We start from the raw sequence: 22602 nt of genomic DNA, 5'->3' as shown, positions 1-22602 counted from the left end.
TTAGCCACAGCAGAATGGACCTTAGATCAACAACCAGCTGCTGCCATAATACCCTCTCACCAATGTATTACATTCCCTCATGATTAACAGAAGTTGGGATATTTATAAAAAGATACCAACTATAATGGCCTTTGTTAAAAGGTTTTTTAAAAGTGTTATCAGCTTGTTCAGGTTATGTTGTTCAATAGATACAGAAATAATTAATTTTTTTTTGACATTTATTATTGCAAACTTAATGCTTGCTTTGAATGGTTTTCAGTATGTGGGTAAGTGTATAATTACATAATTACATTTGGAAATACACACAAAGAAACATAATATCAAACCATTATTTGGCACTATGGGAATAAATTAAGTATAACAGAAATAAGTTGATTTTGGAACCAAATGCATATTTTACATCACCAACTCTTTTTTAGTCTCTCCCTCCAAACCATGGTTGCAGAATAACCTAGATTCTCCTTACAAAGAAAACCAATTAATTAAGAGAAGTGTAAATTAATACAGGATACACAAATCCAAGGTATAGTCAAATAATGGCAGACTTGTGGACTGTCATTTTATGAAATAACACTAGGCTCATTATCTCTCTCTCTCTCTCTCTCTCTCTATCTATCTATCTATCTATCTAACAATCATCACAAACTGTGTCCTGAATCATATTCTTAACAGTGCTAATGCCTTATTAATTTTATTTATTCAACAATTTATATCCTGCTTTTCCCCTCCAGAAGTCTACATACACTTTTTAAAAATAAAGCGTGAAATCCAGTCATAAAAAAGCAGTTATTCAACTAGCCATCAAAGCACAAGACACATCAAAAGAAGTTTTCCCAACTACATCTATGCATGTACATGCAGGGACAGCCAGAAATAGTGTCTAACACAAGGACACAAACCTGGAGAAAGCAGCTATTTCAAGAATTCAAAAAGAAGCTTCTCACACATGGCTGTGCATTTCCTGGCATGTCTTTTTAAGGGTTTGCATGTTCCTAAAAATAAGGTTTTTGAATGACTTCCTTCAAAACTCTTCCAAGGCAGAGTGATCAGGGTTTTAGAAAATTCATTTAAACCAATGCTTTTCAAACTTGGCAACTTTAAGATTTGTGGACGTCAACTCCTAGAATTCCCCAGGAACTTCTTACTTTGTTTGTTGTATTTATTTTTCCTTTATTTTCTGAAGTTTCACAGTTTTGAATGTCCCTGCGTGTACATGCATAGATGTAGTTGGGAAAACTTCTTTCGATGGGTCTTGTGCTTTGATGGCTAGCATAGGGTGGTTATTAAAAAGCTTAATGTCAAGAGTAGCCTATCCCTTTAAGGGGAAATGATTTCTTTTTTAAAAAACCTTCATCTTGAACATATAAAGAATTCTACAGGATGAAAGCAAAGGATTACCTAACTCAGATTGTTCCTCAGAATTTTCAAGGTTTATCTAGTTGTGAGTGTCCATAAGTTAAGTCAGATAGACAGACAGACAGACAGACAGGGGAGATAAAGGGGGAGAGAGAGTGAGTGAGTATATAACCCTAGATTAGTTAAACTGTGGCCCTTGGGTCTCAGCCTCATTTCATCCTGATTTCAAAATCTCTCTGTAAGTGACCAATTCAGACAAGAGCAAGCTATCCCTTACCTCTTCAAATGTAGGTAGGAGAAAGAGAAGAAGGCAGTGCTTCTCAAACTTGGCAACTTTAAGATATGTAGACTTCAACTCTCAGAATTCCCCAGTCAGTATGGCTGGCTGTGGAATTCTGGGAGTTGAAGTCCACACACCTTAATGTTGCCAAGTTTGAGGAACAGTGGACTGGACTGTTTTAGATGACATATGGAAAGATGGATGTTTACAGTTCAGGGGGAAATCACGTTTGAGCATGATGTCTTAGCGTTTTCCTTGAGCAAATAACTAGTACTCATAGGGTAAAAAGAGGGAAGTGTTGGGATATCAATTTTTCCTAAAGCAACATCTTGCTTCGGAACAATGCTTTCTCATGACAGAAGGCTTGGTGGAAGAGAATTGAATAAATGAATTTTTTTTACCTCTTATGGACTTTTTGCATAAAAATGAAAAAAAAATGAACTTGTGATTTATGGTTTTGATGATTAGACAGGATATATTATAGAAAGAAGAGTATTATGATGTAACTTTAGAGAGAGGTTAAAATATAATGGTACTTATAGCTGCTGTGAAGAATATTGGAAGCCACTGCTTTGTATCCTTTTTCTTTCTTTTCTATTTTTCTTTAACTTTTTTCTTTTCTTGCACTTTTTGCTTTCTCTTTGCTTTCTTTCTTTTCTTTTTTCTGATTTACTTTATATTAGTTTGTATTAGTTTTTATCTTCTTTTTAAAAAAGCTTTAATAAAAAAATATATTAAAAAAAGAGAACTGAATAAACGATTTTTTTTAACACAATGCTACTGCCTCTCTTCTGGTAGCCCTTGCTTCTCATCAGTGTATTGGGATCCCTCCCCCCCCAAATCAGGGCTTGTGGGGGGAGGGGGGAAGGAAGAAATTTCTATTTTTCTCCACTTTTGCAGATTGAAATTGGAAGCATGAATCTACAGAAGCATTTTAAGTTTAAGTTTAGCTGGAATGCTTTCCTATCTAAAACGTGTAGAATAGAAAACCGTAACACTGAACTCACTTATTTCTTCTTCTTCTTCTGTATACAGAAGATAAAATACTAGCTACATGCTAACATTATCTAAGTAGTTACATTTTAAATGTTAGAAATTATCTAAACCTCCACATTTATATGAATGTACATCAAAACTCTGGACATTTGCTGCAGTGGTCGAACTGTGAAACCCTGTAGTGTTAAAAGAAAACACAAACTGGGACAATTCTGTTGACGGATGGACATATAAAACGTGCTTATGGCTTTGGGCTTTAAATTCTGTAAAGAGTGGAACGACACAGATGGAGTTTCCTATTAACTCCTAATTAATTCAACTGAACCACACTGTTTGTATTAGTACACTTTCCAAAAATCACTATCAGTTACTGATCTTGAAAGGTAGGCCTGATAAGGATTTGGTCGCTTTTTTTCCTGACTTGCCCTTGTTCTTCATGTGGCTGCTGGTAGTGGTAGTGGAAGGATAGCCCATGAGTATTCCTACATGCAGACCCTTTCTTCCTCCAGGAGACGGAAAAGTTCCTTATGGCTTTTGATATTCTACTGGGGTGATTAAAATGATTACACTATAATCCACTTCATGAAAATAATTGCTTTTCCCGACATAATTACAGCTTCTCAATTTTCAAAACAATTTTGCTTTCTGGAAGTACTGCTGGAAAATTGTCACTCATACTCTCTAAAAGAAACCTTTTGAAACAGTCGTGATTCTGTAACACATTTAAAAATGATCAGCACGGCCTTCATGCTATTCTATAGTTTAAAAGGTTAAAAACAATCTAATTAAACAGAAATCTCACTGGAGTCACTTGAATAAGAAATAAAATTTCATGGCACTTAAAACATTCTGATTCATAGCTATAGCATAAAGGCTGCTAGTTTTATTCCTGTTTCCTCTGATTGCTGCATACACAAAATTGTTGTTGTTGTTGCTGTTATTTTTACCATGCATTAATTAATTTGGAATTTTCCACCAAAGAAAATTTATGGTTCTATTAAATGAAACACAAGTGCATGTCCCCAAACACTTAAACATCCTTTTGCTTTCACAAACTTACTTTGATTATACCATTGATTATAGCGTATAAAGTCAACCTGAAGATTTAAATTCTTTGGCTATATCTAGGGGACTGACTCCACCATACCCACATGAACGGAAGAGTTGTCTATATAGATGTTGTCCATTTTACATCAACTATCACCCCTCCCCGCCCCCCCAAAAAACCCAGTGCTATAGTCCATTCTGTGTTCTGAAGTATCATTTCCAATTCCTGTCACTGTAACTACAGTATGTACAACTGCAATATTTCTGGCACTGAGTTGCCATGCATTGCCTATTCATATAGATCTGTATTTCTCAACCTCAGCAACTTTAAGACTCTAGTTCCCAGAATTCCCCAGCCAAATGTTTCAGATTTTACTTGGTATGTTATATGAGGAAAAAAGAAACTAAATCGAAATATATTTTTTTGCTTGAAACTCTTGTGTTAAGTAGAAACACACAAAATGCTGTGGACCCATTCTGTTAGATCAGGGTTTCTCAACCATCTGGGAGTTGAAGTCCACACATCTTAAAGTTGTCAAGGTTGAGAAACCCTGTGTTAGATGATGCACAAATTCTTCCAGTGATGTTTGGATAATCTGCTTGCAGATAGAATAAGAAGCCACCCTTGTAATAAAAACACAGGAAGGAATCCAGTCTTCCAGCAATCTTGTTACTTGAAATACCAAATCAGTTTCATCTACCACAGCCCAAACCAGCTTCTCTTCAAGAATGAGAATCTTTGGACGCCATTTCAAGGGCAAAGTGCAAGCAGCTTCTATTATGGCTAATTTCAAGTCTAGGAGGACTCCCCCTTCCCTGACATTTTCTTTCATAGCAGAAAAACTGACTGCTCCTTAAGATTGCTGCTTGTGATGAAAGACACCGAGTGACCACCTGAAGCCCACCATGTTTGCAAATCTCCTTGTATAAAAACCATAGCAATTTACTGAATTATCCACATCTGTATCTAATTTAAAATAGCTTGCTTAAGCATATTTATGCTTCTAGTATCGGGCAATTAACATTGTTATTATATGTTGAAGGCCAACTATGTGTCTAGTTCCTCATTTAGGCTCAAGAATAGTAATGTAGCCTTTGCTTGTTTAATACAATGGACACTACACACACATACACACATGCTTTAAACTTTAGATGTTCAGAATAATTGTTAGCCTTCATTCAGCTTTTCACCAAGTATCACATGATGAAGAGACAAGGTTCATTCCTGGCCTGCAGAATTTGCGTTCATTCCCAGGAAGCTACTATATCCATCAAAGAGAACTATATCCCCTACTTTGTAGATCTGTGTCACATGATCCCATGATATTTTGCTTTCCATTTCCTGTTTTAAAACAGAAGCTGGTGTCTATTTAAAAATAGAATCTCTTGGATTTGGCAGTATATACATCTAAATAACTAAAGGTTAAAGAATGTTAGGGCTGATCTCAACATTATCATTTCATAGCTTCCTTTTAAAATTAGTGTTTATTTTATTACTAATTGGAATTATTTTACTCATGACTGTATTTGCTCAGATATTTTGTTACCTGTATGCTTCAAAAGTTGATTACAAACATCATTTATCTATCGGGAAGCATGAGTGTGACTGATAATATACAACAGACTTTTTTTCAGGCAACACAATCTGTTTTTTTTTTTTTTTAATCCTGGAACCCCTGCTCAAGAGTCAAAGCTCAAATGATAGAAAATTGGCTGTGTTTAAGTGAACTTTTTTTGTTTTGGCCTTAGTCTATCACAGAATCTCAACAAATTCTTGCATAACCTTAGGGTTCCACGGAATATAATTTGAAAAACCAGGAAGGAAGGGAGGGGGGGAGAGAGAGAGGGGAGGGGATGGGCCTATAGGTACCAGAAAGTTGCATTCTGGACAAATGAGACCTACTCCAAAATAATATAATGTGGAATGGTCCTGTAGTGCAGGCTTCTAGCCATGTCATTCCATTTCCCCTCCCCAGAATCATTCTATGATTACTAAGCATGCTCAGTCATCATTAGGATGGGTTCAAGAAGAGGGAGTGTTCCATTTCTGCAAATTTTCAGATTGCTCCCAGTCTGCTTTTGGATAATGTGCATGGTGTTCATGTGGCTGTATATTTGGCCTAAGGAGTGATAGTTAGCTAAGTGATTTTAATAGGATGGGAAAGTAAAATGAAATGTAGCAAGATCATTGGACTGGGAAACACTTATGGTTATAATATGTAATTTAAAATGTGTTGTATTTTTAACATACATTTGTAACAACATGCAAAAATAAAGTAGTAATGCATAGTAATGAAGTTATTAAATAATCATCCTAACTTTTCTTTCTTTCCTTTAAAAAAACTAAGCTCAGAATTGAAACTTTAACACAAAAAGGTTTTAACTAAAAACTAATAAAATTAGGAGTCGATGGGACATGCTGCGGTATGGAGTTTGATCTCCACAGTGGGATACCAAGAAGCAGTGCTGTAAATTCAGTATGGGACTTTGACACTGTGCTAAGTGTGATCTGAATCTCATAGGCTTCCCTTTGATGCAAGTGTGGGCATATTAAGTGGAAAAAGCATTCACTTTTATTTGTCAGTGCTGTCTGCAACACCAATATGCCTCATTTAAAGTCGTCCAACATGAAAATGCAAAGAGAAGCAATCTGTTCCAAATTAGCACAGCTCCTCTTTCATTTTACTAGCTAGTAATTGGAAGGGGTTAAGAAAGTGTAATTTATCAGATTATATGTGTTTATCTTTTCGTGGGGACAGCATCCCTTTGGTGAATTTTCCTAGGCACCCCGAGGGAATAATCTTTCCTTGATGTCCATTTGATCTGAAAGAAAACAATGACGCCTGTGAAATACAGGAGTATAATTTGTTGAGTTTGAAAAAGAACAGTTTCCCAAACTTCTAAAAATGGTATTAATGGCTTTATTAGAAACTTACCTTTCTTTAGAAATGTTTTTGTTCTCTCGTTTCCAAATAGTCTTAAAGTCACTGCAGAACTCATACCAAACTGTGAAAACGTAATTCAGCGTGGTCTCCTTTTCACCAGATTTTGGCTTTATCCCATAGTACCCCACCATTTCTTCAAAGCTGGAGGATGTAGAGGGGGAAAAGATGGGCAACACATAAACTCACTGGGGAAATTCAATGGAAATTTTGCTAGCACAGATTTCTGATTTGATATTTCAAGCTACAAATAAAATAAATCAGGTATAACTAGAAACTGTACCATGAATAGAGACAGGAGGCAATACAATTTATACTGGTGTTTTTGGCAAAAATTTTAGCAAAATGGTACTGAATCGTACAATTGTACATTCCCTTAATTAATCTCTAAATTATAGGCTATTAATTCAAAGTCATAGCAACATCACCCTAACTAAAAGTTTTCAGGTATTAATATCCTGAAAATACATCATTCAATCCAGGGCCAGTACCAGAAGATTGCACCACTGGAGTCATAATCTTGTGGGGAATATCCCCAGGACTATTTTCACCTCTCCATGTTGCCACTGCCTCTTCACCTGTTCTTCCAAACAAGATGGAACAGGGAGAAAGATGAGGTGAACTTACCAAAGATATATTGCTTAAGGAACCTCCATCCCAAACTGGGAACTGGCACTTGATTTTATCTTAGCATCATAATAAATTATAATTTAAGCAATAATTGGGGGCATTGAGGTCTAGAATTATTTTTCTTATTCTGAAGAAAGATGAGGCTGGTGAAACTATGCTGATGTATAGCTTCAGTGGATACTTTGAAAGGTTTTGGATTTTTAACCTGGAAGAAGACTATAAAATATTCTTAAATGCTCTTTTGGACAAACAAGCTTATCATGTAGTATTGTTCCTTGACTGCTGTATTCTTCAAGGAAGTGACTGAATATTCCCTGTGTTTTTAACAAAACAACCTTCCTTTCATACAACATGACAGATGTCACAGAGAAAAGCTACAAATTTCGCTTTCGCTCAGACCTGGTGGATTTCTCTGTGTATATATTTTCATCTATCATTTAATCTCCCTGCACAAGATCTAAGTTAACTGTATGAAAATGTTGGGAATAGTAATATGTATTTGAAGAAATAATCCCAATCCTAACCCTATTTAAAGGTATTTCTGAATATAAAATGCACAGAGTTAAGGAAACTGAAAAGCTTACCACTTTTGTGCATTGTCCAGGTGACTTTCCTCTGTTTTATGTTCTTCTACAGCTGAAAACATCATTTTAAAATGTTAGAAATCTGAATTTATGCTACATTTCAAGTGTTTTATAATTTCACATGGCTCATTTAAAAAAGAATATTTGGAGTATTAAAATATGAATTATGTTGTCCTTGTAGACATTGTAGGGAAGAGCAGTGACTAGTGTCCTAAAAATATACCAGGAATGCAGAGGCCAGTTTAGAATTCGACAAAAAGTATATGTTGTTCTTATGATAATGATAATATTATTTGTGAGGAGGATGCTGAATAGACCAATAAGAAAACCCTTATTCTTATTGTGTTACAAACACACTTTATTTACAGTGAGGGTATGCACAATTGACAATGATTTTGGTCTCCTTGTAGCTAATACACACTGGAGATTTTCGAGATGATGGCTTTTTATGCTAGGAAGTACAAATATCCAACAGAAGAGTATATCTGTAGCTCAAGGTTGAATCCTGGAGTTCTTGGTGCTCTCTGAGCTTGGTTGTTTACAAACAGCCAAGCACAGAGGGCACCAGGAACTCCAAAGGAAAAAATATTTAGATGTACAGGACCAAAGTTATCATACAAAGATATTTCAGTTACTGACAAGAAAGACTACTTACATATCTGTCCAGGCATCTTATACTCAGAAATTGTGGTCTCTTATCCATTCTGGCCCCCAACATAGTGATATATCCTGGGTAATTTCTCTTGGAATTTTAATGAAACATTTCCTATCAGGTGCCCAGAGGCAATAGTGGTAGTGATACATAACTGAACTTCACAAAATAAAAGGCACGTAAACCTTATGTAGGATAACCCTCCCCATGTTTCCAAGGCTACTATGGGCTAAATCTAGAAGTCTAAGTCTACAGTCGGTCTATACCGATGACAAATTCCATAAAGCTTAGTTGTGCCAACCAGTTATAGCAAAATCAAGGAACTGGTGGCAGTTTGCAGGTAAGAAATAGAATGCATTTTTTATCCAACTGTAACTAATACCTAAGCTATAATTATCTAAACCATAATAAAAATTGCAGCTTTTGACATGATATATTCCCTTCGGAGAAGTAATTCTGTCCCCCCTCCCTCTCCACACATTCCCACAGCCCAAATAGTTCTTCATTGGATTTCTATCCTGCCTTTCTACTCTGACAATTTCCTTCAGGCAGCTGAGAAACTGTAAAACCATTCTGGGAACCTGTGTACACTTGTGTACTCCATGTATACAAAAGAACTCTGTTTCTAATAGCTTTAAAATGCTTTCTAATATATATAAATCGATAAAATCAGGCTTAAGAAACTCTTAATAAACATAAAATGTTTATAATAAACATAAAATGGATTGTGACTGGTTTTGTTTTTAGCTTTGTATGCCACTCAGAGTGCCTCTGGTAGATGGGTAGCCATAAAAATATGCTTAATAAATGAATAAATAAAATTAAGTTTGATAGTGTACAAATAAGATTGGCTTCAATCCAAGGTTGTTTTATTCAAAATTGCACAAGATTGTTCTACCAAATGTCTCCTGTTTCACTGAAATCCCTGTTTTAATATGATTAGATGTCAGCCCTATGAGGTAGACCAGACTTGGAATCTGAAGTTATGAATACCAGAACTACTTTTATTCTAGGGATCCAGTAACTGAATCTTGCAAGTCTGAAAGTATGTCTCCCCTCCCTGCCTTTATCTACAAGAAAACTAGGAAGGGTCAAATCTGAGATGTTTTCTCAAATTACATTTCTGCTTTGGGCTCAAATTTCTCTTATCTGACCGTTGCCTTGGTTGCAGCATTTCCTCCTTTTCCTCAAGGTAATTCTCACAGCCCTTTATATTAGGATACAGGTTTGCCATCTCCAGTATCTCTCTGGAGATACATCTCAGTGTCATCAGATTAGCTTCCCTAGCAATTTTATATACACCTTGAACAGGTGGAAGACAAAAAGGTGGGTTGTGACTCTCCATGCTCAGTTTAGTTAATATGATTATGAGGGCCATGTCAGTGACCAAACCAGATTGGAAGACAGATTAAAATGGATCAAGATATACTGCCATTCAGGAATGCACTGTTATTCATGATGTAGGAACCTGCAAGTGTTTCTTCTGGAAAGGCTTAGCACAGATTTTCAAAGAACTAATGGTATCATGGTCTCTTAAGGAGCCTTTGATAAGTATTCTAGTTTAAGCAACCATTTTTCCTTGACTACTTTGAAATACTAAAATTGGCAAAGATTATAAATTAAAATGGTCAATCCCACTTCTCCAAGTATCCTATCTATATCTTCAGGTTGTCCAAATTCCATGGCAACAAAATAAATGGACTGCAAAGGACATCATTTTTGATTTGACAGGATCTGTGCTATATGGTAGTGGCATCCATCTACCCTAGTCCTGATCCTTCTCACTGAGCACCCTAGGTTTGATTTATTTTCTTAACAATATATGCTAAAATACTTACAAATCCAGTCAATTTCACACCCAGTTTTGTCCTCACCTATCACCATTTTCACAATTCATACATGAAATACTTAAAGTGGAGGAAGATGCACAAGCTGTACATGACTTTGATTACAGGGGCAAGATGAGAATCCTGGTTAAAATGTTGTATAAGAGGCACAAAAGCACAGATCTCTCAAGTTTCCATTTTTCCCTCAGCCAAAGCAAATTTAGGGGAAAGCAAGCAAAATATTTTACAAATATTGTGCCTGTTATAAATCTTAATAATGCTATCTTTTATTTGTACAATATTGCCACATAATCTGTTTTCAGCCCAGAGTAGTTAGGTCTATTTAACAAACTTATGGATGTAAACTGTTTTTAAGTTATGTATTCATATTTTTGTACATGGGCTTGCAAAGTGTAAAGTGTTACTTGTCCTTACACTTGAGATATTTTGGAAAATCCCTTGACATTTTTCAACTATGTGATACATGAAAGTTCAAATACACTTAACAGTAACCCAAAAATACTGATTATATTTATACATTCCACTTACAGAACTAATTCAACTGTTTATTATCAGAGGTAATACAAGGAAACCAAGAAATTATGCTGTGTTTAAAAATGGATAACGTTGTCTATAAATTTGTCAAAATTGTGTTGAAGGTTGGTTTACTAGACAATTATAGCAAAGAAGCCAGCTAAGCCAGATATTACATATTCATTTTTCTTGGATATCTTTGTATATCAACAGCAAAAAGCTTTTCAAAGAGTTGCTTATTTTTTTTTATACTCAAAAAATGGAACATATTTTAAATTTTGTTTTCAGTTAATATCCTCTTTTGTAACTTAACACCAAAATAAATTGAGACCAATGATACTATATGTCTTAAAATTCAGTATTTTTCTGGGAAACAACTCCAAAAACCAATTTTTCAAATGTGATTCTCATGCATTCACAATGTTATTAATCAATCACTGCTCCCCAACTGTGGTTAAAGATAGTAACTTTTAAAACACAGTATTACTTAACATAACAAAAAAGAATATTTTTCGTTTGCTTGTATTCCAAAGAAAACAGAAAGAGTAATCTTTCTGAGATTGCTAAACACAGGCAAACAATTTAAGAAACTGGAAAATTGGTTTTAATCCCTTTTAAACAGAATATGTATGAAACCAATCTGTTCTGCTTTTGAAAAAATAAACCAGACAGACTACACTCTTTTCTATAAAAATGAGAGGGGTTTTTGTGGGGGTTGGGGGGTGGCTTAGCGTATTCAGAAGTATGATGAATTATGGTTAATAAGAATAGGAAACAGGTCTTTTCTAAAACAGGAGACTGTCACAAATACCTAGCTAATAAGTATATTGGGTACTACAGAGTTGCAAAAATGGGTAATTATACATGAATCTACTTTTAAAAAAGCTTATGGATGTGGTGATTTGAGTTATTTTAGAAAATAAAAAAAACACAGCATTACTTCCCCCTGTGGGATGCTAAGAATGATTTATGAAGCTGAGGTTATATTCTATACACTGAGCTTAGTGAAGATTGGTTTCACACAATCAGGTAAAATTTTAGAAACATAATATGTGCAGCGGCCTCTCACACTTAAGGTATAGTTTTCTAGAGTACTGGAGAAGGGAATAGATTAAAGAATTCCATTTCCATTTGCATAAACTTCTCTTCCTTCATTAGGGCATTCTCCTTTTACAAATAAACATTTCCGGTGGTCAGGAGCAAAGGTTCATTTTAAACGCACAGCAGGAAAACGGCAAAAGTGAAATAAATTTTCTATGGATTTGTGTAGACTTTTTCACACTATGAATTGCTTCATGCCATTTCAGTATTCTTATGTCATCTTTCTACTGCTGGTCATGACTTTATTCTGGCATATGCCGTAGTCCTTTACATCAGAATTAGATTTGGGATTTGAGAGTTTGCGACAGTGTTTGAAGCAAGGAAGTTGTAAGAAAAAGTGTATGTGCGTTTTATATTAAACAGATCTGTTTCTTTGCACATAAATATTTAAAAAATGAGTAAGAGGAATGAAAAGTATTATAACATGATAAAAAATAAATTTTTAGAATTTAAAAAATTAAGCATACCTTAAAAGAATGAGTGGTTTTGACAGCTTCTCATTTTAACATTTAATATTTTAAAAATCAGAGAAAGAACAGCAGCTATGCATAGTCCAGTGTTAGAAAAGTATTGTAGTAGGTTTTAGTCCAGTAAAATTGTTGAGCTGTAAATTCTAGTTTGTATACAAAACTAGGCCATGGACAAATGTTTCCCCTATTCGTTAGTTCCATATAAAAATATCAAAACAATAAATGTTTTCATAAACAAGGATGGGTAAATAATATAATTTCACTGAAAAGACAGGAACTTCTTCATCCCCATATGGCATTCCTTCCCTTCCGTATAAATCCCATTCTCAAAAGAGTGAAGCTTCCAAGCCTAATGGTCATGAAGACTCAATAACCAAGCTGAGCTGGAGATTGCTAGGAGTCAGATGAAGTCACCACCCAAAGCCAGCTTGAGTTGGGTGGTGTCTAAATCAAATAAAGTATGTTTAAACAATTAATTAAACTGACTTAGATTATAGTTCAGCCTTTTCCAAGCTGATGGAGAATTCTAGGCATTGTTGATCCAACACATCTGAAGGGAGTCAGTTTGGGAAAGGTTGGTTTAACTTTGCTCTTTTGATCCTATCTTTATATTTTTCGTCTATGTCATTAATATATTTATTCATATGGAGCTTGAGCACCTCAGTGATGCCATGAGCTAAACCATGAAGGGCCACCCAAGCATGACAGAGAGGTCAGACTAAATGCAATCCCTGGGGAAGGTAATGGCAACCCACCCCAGTATTCTCGCCGTGAAAACTAAATGGATCAGTACAACCAGAGATATGTCAGTATACCATCGGAAGATGAGACTCCCTGGTCGTAAGATGGTCAACATGCTACTGGGGAGGAACAGAGGATGAGTTCAACTAGCCCCAGATGTGATGACACAGCTAGCTCAAAGCCGAAAGGACGGCTAGCGGCTGATGGTGCTGGTGGTGAACAGCGAATCTGATGTTCTAAGGATCAACACACCATTGGAACCTGGAATGTAAGATCTATGAGCCAGGGCAAACTGGATGTGGTTATTGGTGAAGAGGGGCCGACCAAGGGCAAGATGGATGGATGATATTCTAGAGGTGATGGACTCATCCCTGGGGTAGCTGGGGTTGTTGACGACTGACAGGAAGCTCTGGTGTGGGCTGGTCCATGAAGTCACGAAGAGTCGGAAGTGACTGAACGAATAAACAACAAAATCTGCAAGAAATATCTGAAAATGTATATTTTCCTCCAGTCCTTGGGTTAGGATGGGTGTTTACCCTCTTAAAGGATTTCATCTGTTTGAGGAACTGTATTTTCCAGACGTATATAGTTTGTGCTTTTTTACTGCTTTTACTCTTTTTTTTAATGTTGTATGTTGTCCAGAGTCTTATGGAATTGGGTGGCCCTCTAAACTCAGTAATTAATTAATTAATTAATTAAATAAGAAATATAAGTAAAATAATGTACTTTTAACTGCCAAGGAAAATATCTTTGTTGCCTGCTTCTGCTTCTCTACAAACAGTGCCTGAATGACTCTAGAGAATATGTTTCTTATGTAAGAATTCCTTTTATGCTTTCCTGCTTCTCAACTATTCATCAACTCTTTTACCATTCTAGATCTGTAAACATAGCTTTAAATCTAGGCTGAAATGCTTGCTTGTCATGAATACATTTATATGTTAACTATATTCCCTAATAGTGGGACGCGGTGGCGCTGCGGGTTAAACCGCTGAGCTGTCGATCGGAAGGTCGGCGGTTCGAAACCGCGCGGCGGGATGAGCTCCCGTTGCTCGTCCCAGCTTCTGCACACCAAGCAGTTCGAAAACATGCAAATGTGAGTAGATTAATTGGTACCGCTACGGCGGGAAGGTAACGGCGTTCCGTGAGTCATGCTGGCCACATGACCCGGAAGTGTCCTATGGACAACGCCGGCTCCAAGGCTTTGAAACGGAGATGAGCACCGCCCCCTAGAGTCGGACACGACTGGACTTTACGTCAAGGGAAACCTTTACCTTTACTTATATTCCCTAATATACCCCAATACTAAAAACTATAGATTAAATTTTCTGTAAACCTAAAGAGCTTGAGTATGAGATCCCAAATGGTCAGCAGCCAATTTTCATTGATAAACAAGAAACTTTAGATCCAGATGTAAGTAGTTCCCAATGAGGAGGCTCATCATAAATGTAAATATCATATTGAATAGTCTTTCTGTGGATATTATTGTTATTAGAATAAATTAGTGCATCCCACCCCAGCAAACAGTATTATAAGTGTTAGTTTTCTATATACTTTCCAACACTTAAGGAGGACCATGGAGATGGATCTGCATTAAAATATTATGTTAAAAATTACCTTGACTTTAAGAAAAGTCAAAAAGTCAATTCATTTTGGGTACAATTCTATACAATATCACAAATAATTCCAATGTGGCTTGGAATAATTTCTACTCCAAAAGTAATTCTAAATTTACTTGAAGAAAATTACTTGCTCATTTCAAAGCAAACAGAATGAGTTCTAAAATTGGGAAGAATGATCAGAACAGCTTTTGGTTTATAAAAACATCTGTAATTGAGCATAACTTGGTGCAGTCTGCTGTTTTAAAATAGAACATCCCTTTCATATTACTTATTGCATTTCTGTTTCTTAAATATATATTTTATATAGATTGCATTTAGATCTATTATTTACTGTATATTGATATATAGTGAGCTTTTACCTCCAGTAACAATGGTATGGGCAAACAAACATTTTTGGAAAAAAGGAACCGTCTGTATTATCATATCTGAATAATAATTGTATTATTCTAGGATAATTGTTCTATCTCTGGCACTTATAATATTTTTCCAGTTGCCTGCAGCTGTTGAAGTTCATGGGTATGGACAGAAAGAGAAAAATGCCTATGTATGAAGCAATGAAAATCATGATCACAATAAATGTTTGGTTACCACTGGAATTTTAAAAACATGGAAATTATGGTTTTTTAAACCACTCTGTGTCTCACTAAAAACATAGGCCATAGATGAAGAAATTTAATGCACTGTGAAGCATACTCCTGATGATTCCAAATGACTACTTCACTATGTTTTTAGCACTAATGAAAAATATTCACTAACTGAAATAGTAATGTAGCATATCATGCATTGCTTGACAGTCATCCAGGAGAGTATTCCCAGACCATTCCTTTACAGATACAAACAGCTGCGTTTGATATGCTAGCATCCTCTGCCTTTTCTCTAACAAATTACTTAATTTTTTTTTACATAGAGGTGATATTGTGCAAAAGAGATCTTAGTGAACCAAGGACCTGAAAAATAGGTCTTTAGTAAATAACATTTAAAATACAAACCACTTATAAGCCAATGCTGTGCTTAAGAGGAAAAGCAGTGCCTTTTCCAGCATTTACTAACCTAGAAACTTGATAAAAAGTGAACGTTGGTTTTATTCTTTTTTTTTTAAATGTGATCTTTACCATCAAAATACGTGCTACCACTAAATGTGAAAATCTGCTAGTTCACTCCAAATTTCATTCAACCATTCTGTACCACTCTTTTGCTTTGTTTATTGTTTATTATATTTTTACTTTGCTCACTAACCAGATTATCTGGGCACATTACTATTTTGCTGACTAACAGTTCTATAGTCTCAAAAGTTGCATTCAGCTTGATGACCTGTGAGTTGCCCTAATAAAGTTACAGCATAATTTATAATATTTTCATGTTGGGGCAGAGGGAAGGGTTGGCTAAAATGTGCTGTTTTCACTTTCTCCTCTGAAAGAACAATAACAATAACAACAACTATTATTTTTACTGAAGAGCAGGTTTGCTTGTATATCTTGATTAATTTCAAATAAAGAAATTGCAAAGTTGGGAGTGGGAAGAGGTGAAGGGTAAGTGGCTTGAATCCTAGTCAATAGAAAGTCATTAAAACTTAGAAAAGTTTGTCTACGTTTCCATTCTTCAATTTGGTATCCGATAATATCTGCAACAATACTGTCATGGCTAATCAAGAAATATTAAAAACAGAATGGTACTATTTACAAAACAGAATTCTAAGTTGAATGAAGAAAATTACCAAGAGTATGTAAATTGGCAAGCTAAGCATGCAAAAGCATGTAATTTTGCGAATCATAATTATATAATGGTAAAACCCTAAGCATACATTTTTAGAAGGAAATTGCACTGCTTTTCAAAGGAGCTAGTCCCAGGATTGCACTGTAAAACATTTTCTACAATTACCAGGGAATCTGCTGAAAGAATGATGGCACTGCAGAAAAGTACAGTCTGTAGAGATTAACCACACATAAATCACTCTTGGTAAATACAGTTGGTCAACCACTCAATTTTAACTAACCATTTTACATTGTATTGACATGTACCAGATAATTTCCACACTAAATATCATACTTCTGGTTTAATTTTCACCAATCCTGAAACCCTACAATCTAACCCACCAAAAAATTTAAGAAGTGAAATGCTCCTCTTTCTTTTCAACACATACAGTACATACGCACTCACACACACACACACATGCATATATATATATATATATATATATATATATATATATATATATATACATACATATATATACATATACATACATATACATACAAACATACACACAGTATGTGAGTGTGTGTATATGTGTGTATGTATGTATGTGTAGGTATATGTGTATGTATGTCTGTATGTATATATATCAGGTTATTAATTCTGTTTTCAGGGGAGTAATAATAAATAATATCATAAATATCCACCAAACAGTCTGTGGATATCTACCAGGAGGAAGTAAGAGGCAGATGGATGGGTTTGGATGGGTTATACACAGACAAAGGTTTAGATACAGACTAACACTATAGTGTTTCTCAGCCTTGGCCACTTTTAAGATGTGTGGACTTCAACTCCCAGAATTCCCCAGCCAGCCAATTCCCACATCTTAAAGTGGCCAAGGTTGAGAAACACTGGACTAAGGTAATTATGCCTATACCATTCAGTGCGGTGGAAATCAGCAGAGATGAATTTTGAGGATGGAGTTAAATAAAAATGGGGCCTTCCCCCAAAGACAAAGTAGAGATTTGTCAAGCATGCAGAAGAACGCAGTTTGGTCTAGTGGTTAAGGCAACGGGCTAGAAATCAGGAGACTGAGAGTTCTAGTCCCGCCTGAGGCATGAAAGCAGGCTGGGTGACCTTGGGCCGCTCACTCTCTCTCAGCCCAACTCGCCTCACAAGGTTGTTGTGGGGAAAATAGGAGGAGGAAGGAGTATTAGGTATGTTCACCGCCTTGAGTTATTTATAAAAATAATAATGGTGGAAAAGAAAATAAATAATAATAATAAAAATATTTGTGGGGGAAAATGAAACACAACAATATGATCTAACATGGGTTCCATATTCAATTCGAAAGGGCGATGCATGTGAGAAGTTAAAAACACTCACAGGCATTGTCTTCTGCCAAAGGAATGGCTTCTAGTTTTTCCTTAGGTTGCTCAATAGATCCACTTTGCAGTGAGAGACCTTTTCTTGCTGGAACCCTGCTGAGTTCATGGGGAAGCTTTAATACCTGTATTACACTTCTTTAGAAGCATACCATTAGTAATGAGATAAAGTCCATGTCGGTTAAGTGCTGGGTTACAATCTTACATATATTAACATCGAAGTAAATCTTAGTGAAAGCAGTGAGACCTAATTTGTAAATATCCTCAGGACCATATAAGAATATAAAGAATACTATGTTAGCCATATCGAACCACATTAATAAATTACTATGTTTCAATATATTAATGCTAGCATATTGTTACCAGCACATAAGGTCAATCATTATCTAATGCCACAATACAGTGTGGCAAAAGCAAAAAGTGAATTAAGCAAAAGTAGAATGATTTCAAGAAGAGAAAGTATTAAGTCCTATATCAAAAAAAGATTTGAAGATAGGGAACGGAGGTAAGGAAAGAGGATATGGAATCTACTTCAAACAGACTGAAGTGAAAGAATTATGTTTGGAATGCCACAGAAGTGTGTGAAGTTATTCATAAGGTGGATGATATAACTGCTGATACTAGCTGAAAAGGTTTCTTTTTTCCACTTATATAAAGAAATGGGAACCACGGCCTGCATACATCTGAACCAATAATTAAGAGCAGACTGATATTGAATTATATATGTAAAGGATGGGAAGGTGAATGAACAAAGAGATTGGAAAGTATGTACCTTTACAGAAGAAATCTTCAAGCTTATCCTTAAAGGGCTGAAGGTGTTCTTCGGATGATTCTCTGAAAACAACTTTCATCTGTTTTTCACAACCTACACGAATAAGCTCAGTGTTAAATTAAAACAACAAAATACATAACCTCTAACAAAGTCTAATATCCAAATATTCTCAAACAAGTAATAGTTCATATCCAACTAGTAGAAATAAACAGCTGTCTCCCATCAAAACCATAGAATTCTTTAGGAAAAGAATTCCTCAAGTAGGACAAAGAATTGGCTTAAATGTCAGTGATTTTGCTGATCCATTCTGGAGTGAATTCATAAAGAAACAACTTAAAGTATCTTTTTGAAAAATGCTTTCCTCAATAGGGACTATTTTGGGTTGTTTAGCTTCACTACCACTAAGTGGCTTCATTCCATGAAACAGAATTTTCTACCCAAATTAGCCTTCATTACCCACATTCATTTGCATCACCATAAGAGACAAGAAGCAATCCACCATATGTTACAAAGGTGCCTACAATATTCAAGAAGCGCTATAGGAAAACGGTACAGATGGTTTGAACAATAAAGAGAAAGCATTCTGATGCATTCAAGAAATACAGTTATGTTATTTCATGGATTATCAAAAGCCTGGCTGCAACCCAGTGCACACGTATGTACTCTATCAACTTAGTGGTGCTTACTTCTGAGTAAATAGCTTTAGTAGTTTCTACCATTGATTGATATATTATAAAATTTATCACTTGAGACTTTGCTTACAACTTCATTAGGTTAGACAATATGAACAATGGTGATGGTAGTTGTTGTGTTAGTGCTTGGAAAGCTACTAGTGAAACCTTGCTATCTTATTTTTCATCACCCTAGCCTAATACTGTATACAGCCTATGATGCTTTTTAGATAATTCTATAAGAGAAATAAGCCTTTATGCAAAGTCTTACAGTTAATTTAATTTATTGTCCTAACTGCCAGGAAACACGCTGAGACAAGGAACTGGTCTCTAATGTTTTATTGCTTGTACATAACAGGAATCCTAACAAACTGAAGAAGCGTGGGAAAAACCCAGCCATATAAACCCCAAAGGTTAAGGTGGTCCCGATCTGTGTCTCTTTGAATGGCTACCTAATTCCTCAGTGCTACGCATGCGCTTAACAGTCTGGATGGGAGCCCCCTGCTCGCCATCCTTACTCATGACATTTATAGCTTGTTTTTCCATACTCATGCTTTGTCTCATAAAGTATCCATAAGGGTATTTTAGGTAATTTCATTTTCTTAAGGTTATAGATTAGGAAGATCAATCTAACAGACACACCTTCAGCTAAAAAGATAAAGGCAAATGAACTGATTTTGTGAAAACTATACACCATTATTAGAATAAAATACCATTTAAGAATGGCTGTAGGATATGTGGATTTAAAGAAAATTATTAAGAAGTTGAATAAGAAACAGAAAAACAAATTATCCTTATTTACATATAAAAACATAAACATTATCATTATGCATAGAAAATAAATACTTTAAATAAAGGCAAGCATAAACTTGGGTTGTTTTTTGGACAATCTGTGATAATCCAATTAATGTGCATTTTAATTAGCTCTAAAGCATGTGAAATGTATCTAAAGATTAGTATCAGATAGACACTTACTGCTGGTTTTATAGGTAGTAACATGAGAAAGAACCCAGATTGATAACAGCTTGATTAACAGCTTTACATCTGAGTAACTCAATACGTTTTTGATTTGTAGGTATGATTTTCAATGAACAACTCTCCATGTACATTAATACTTATAATTATGTAAGGGAATAGTACAGCTCTGAAGTGTTTTGAAAAAGGACGAGATATGCATAATTTTGTGGCTAAAGATATCTGATGCCTTCCCAGGGGATGTTCAGTCCATATTTTCGTGATACATTATAAAAACACAAGTCTATGTCCTCTGTCTAGTGGTTACAAGCAATGACTACATAATGTGGAAAGAATTAGATAAGGTAAGAATTGCTAAGAATTTGTAACAGCCATTTGCCATTAAACTTTCTGGCTGCTATCTGGGCCTCGTGCAACCAGAGGGATTTTTCACTTCTGCAACAAATTCCAACTTGCAGAGAAGGGTGCATGTTCTGAAAGAAGGGCTGAGATAGTACTGTGCATTTTAAATTTTATTTTGGTGGGTTAACTGACCCATCACTGCTCTCAAACTGAGGGAAGACCTTGGGGCATAAAGGCTCACTCCCTTTGTCAATTTTACTTTCTGTGCCATCACTTATAGTTAGGAGAAGCAATTGGCCCAATTTCTGACACACCGCAGTGTCACTACTACAAACAGTTGGAGGATTGTGTGTAATTTTCCAGGCTGAATTCAGTGACTCAGGAAGCCACTAGTGTTCCACCCTTCAGATGGGAAAGAATCACATCTAAGCTAGACTGCTTCTGCTTATTATTGATACATGCTAAAGTCCTCACTGGTATCATGAACTAGGTGATCAACCGTATAAAGCTATTGGAAACTTCAATTATGGCAGCAGTGACAGTCTGGAGATTTTGACAGAGATACAATTTTAGAAAATAAAAAGGATAATAATGGTCTTATTGAAAATGAAATTTCAAACAACTTCATAATGTATCCACTGCACATATACAAGTTGTGCAGAACAGTGAAAGAATGACAATTTAGAATTATCACTTTCTAAATTGATAATCTGATTTGTGAGAAAATGGGAGATGCTCTCTGAATTAAGAGAAAAATATTTTCACCCATCTTACTCCAGAAGATACGAACAAATGTATAGTGACTTACAACTAAACAAAATGTTGATTTTTATATTCCTGGTGAATTTCCTTAACTTCTAAAGTTTATTTAAATGCCACCCACAGCCTAATCCTATTCATATTAACTCAGAAGCAGATAACACTGATTTCAGTGTATCTAAAGCGAAGAATCTGGCATTTTTCATGTACTAGTTGTTTATTAAATATATAGCCTGTCACATCTGAGCAACCCTTGTTGGGTTACAGAATTTAAAAAATACAGTAACATCAGCTAAAACATCTATGATACAATTAAAAAAAAAATCAGAACAAGAAGTAGTAGTTAAAAACTTTGGCTGTTGAACATTTATGTCACACATACTATTAACAGATTATATTTATGCCAAATGCAGCACAACAGAACAGTAAGACATCAAGCAATACATTTTGGGTCAGGACCACAACTCTGCTGTCTTGAGTCTTCTCTCTAGGTTATTTGGCAGCGTAATTCAACAATGTTCCTGAATTGATGCTAGAAAAAAGTTCCAGAGTCTTTTTGCAAAGGAATAAAATAGGCCTGGAGATCATAACTGGCATTTGGAAGGAAACACCATCTGCCAAAAAAAGTAGCTCACCCATGCAATTGTTCCTCTATTTTTGATCCTCTGTTATTATGTGAAGGAAAAGCATTATTTCATATACATATTATAACTGAATTGTACACTGGAAAGTTAAACCTATAATTAGAATTTGCTTAGAGAAAAATATGCTTAAATTTAGGATAGAAGTGTGAATGTGAAATATAACTGTTATTTTTCAAAATCCTAGTATATGAGCTTCCTTCAAAATGTAGTTTTGATTTTCTGTGCTCCCAATGAACCAAAGTTTTATTTTTGTTTTTCTTGTACTGATTTTGCTGGAAAACAAAGAATGATTGCCTCTGACCACTAGCACAGCTAGGGTTATCAGATATCTGAACAGAAAAAGGACAACATGGACAATTGGAAAGGAGGACAAATAGGGGGAAAAGTAGGACACACTAACTGTTAAACTTCCTTGGCATCCATGACAAAAATTACAGTGAAAAACTGCAATAAATAAATAAATAAATAAATGTACTCAGGCCTACATGTATATGAAATTACGTTTTCCAGCATCAGACTGGTTTTTCAATCTCATTATTTTTCCAACAAATCTTTATTTTCAAGAACATATGCTAGCAATAATA

General features: G+C 35.3%; 1 protein-coding gene across 1 annotated transcript in view; it reads right to left on the bottom strand.

Moving 5' to 3' along the window:
* Window positions 1-22602, bottom strand: part of LOC134487879 (formin-like) — a 125178-nt gene that overhangs the window by 5968 nt on the left and 96608 nt on the right. The window contains exons 13-15 of the mRNA XM_063289978.1: window positions 18628-18720; window positions 7836-7887; window positions 6616-6765 (exon numbers count right to left, since the gene is read on the bottom strand). Coding sequence (XP_063146048.1) covers window positions 6616-6765; window positions 7836-7887; window positions 18628-18720 — 295 coding nt within the window. The remainder of the gene's footprint in view (window positions 1-6615; window positions 6766-7835; window positions 7888-18627; window positions 18721-22602) is intronic.

Source organism: Candoia aspera, chromosome 1 (assembly GCF_035149785.1).
Source record: "Candoia aspera isolate rCanAsp1 chromosome 1, rCanAsp1.hap2, whole genome shotgun sequence".
Classification (NCBI taxonomy): Eukaryota; Metazoa; Chordata; class Lepidosauria; order Squamata; family Boidae; genus Candoia; species Candoia aspera.
Note: the sequence above shows the minus strand (reverse complement) of the source record. Positions and strands in the feature narration are given on the sequence as shown.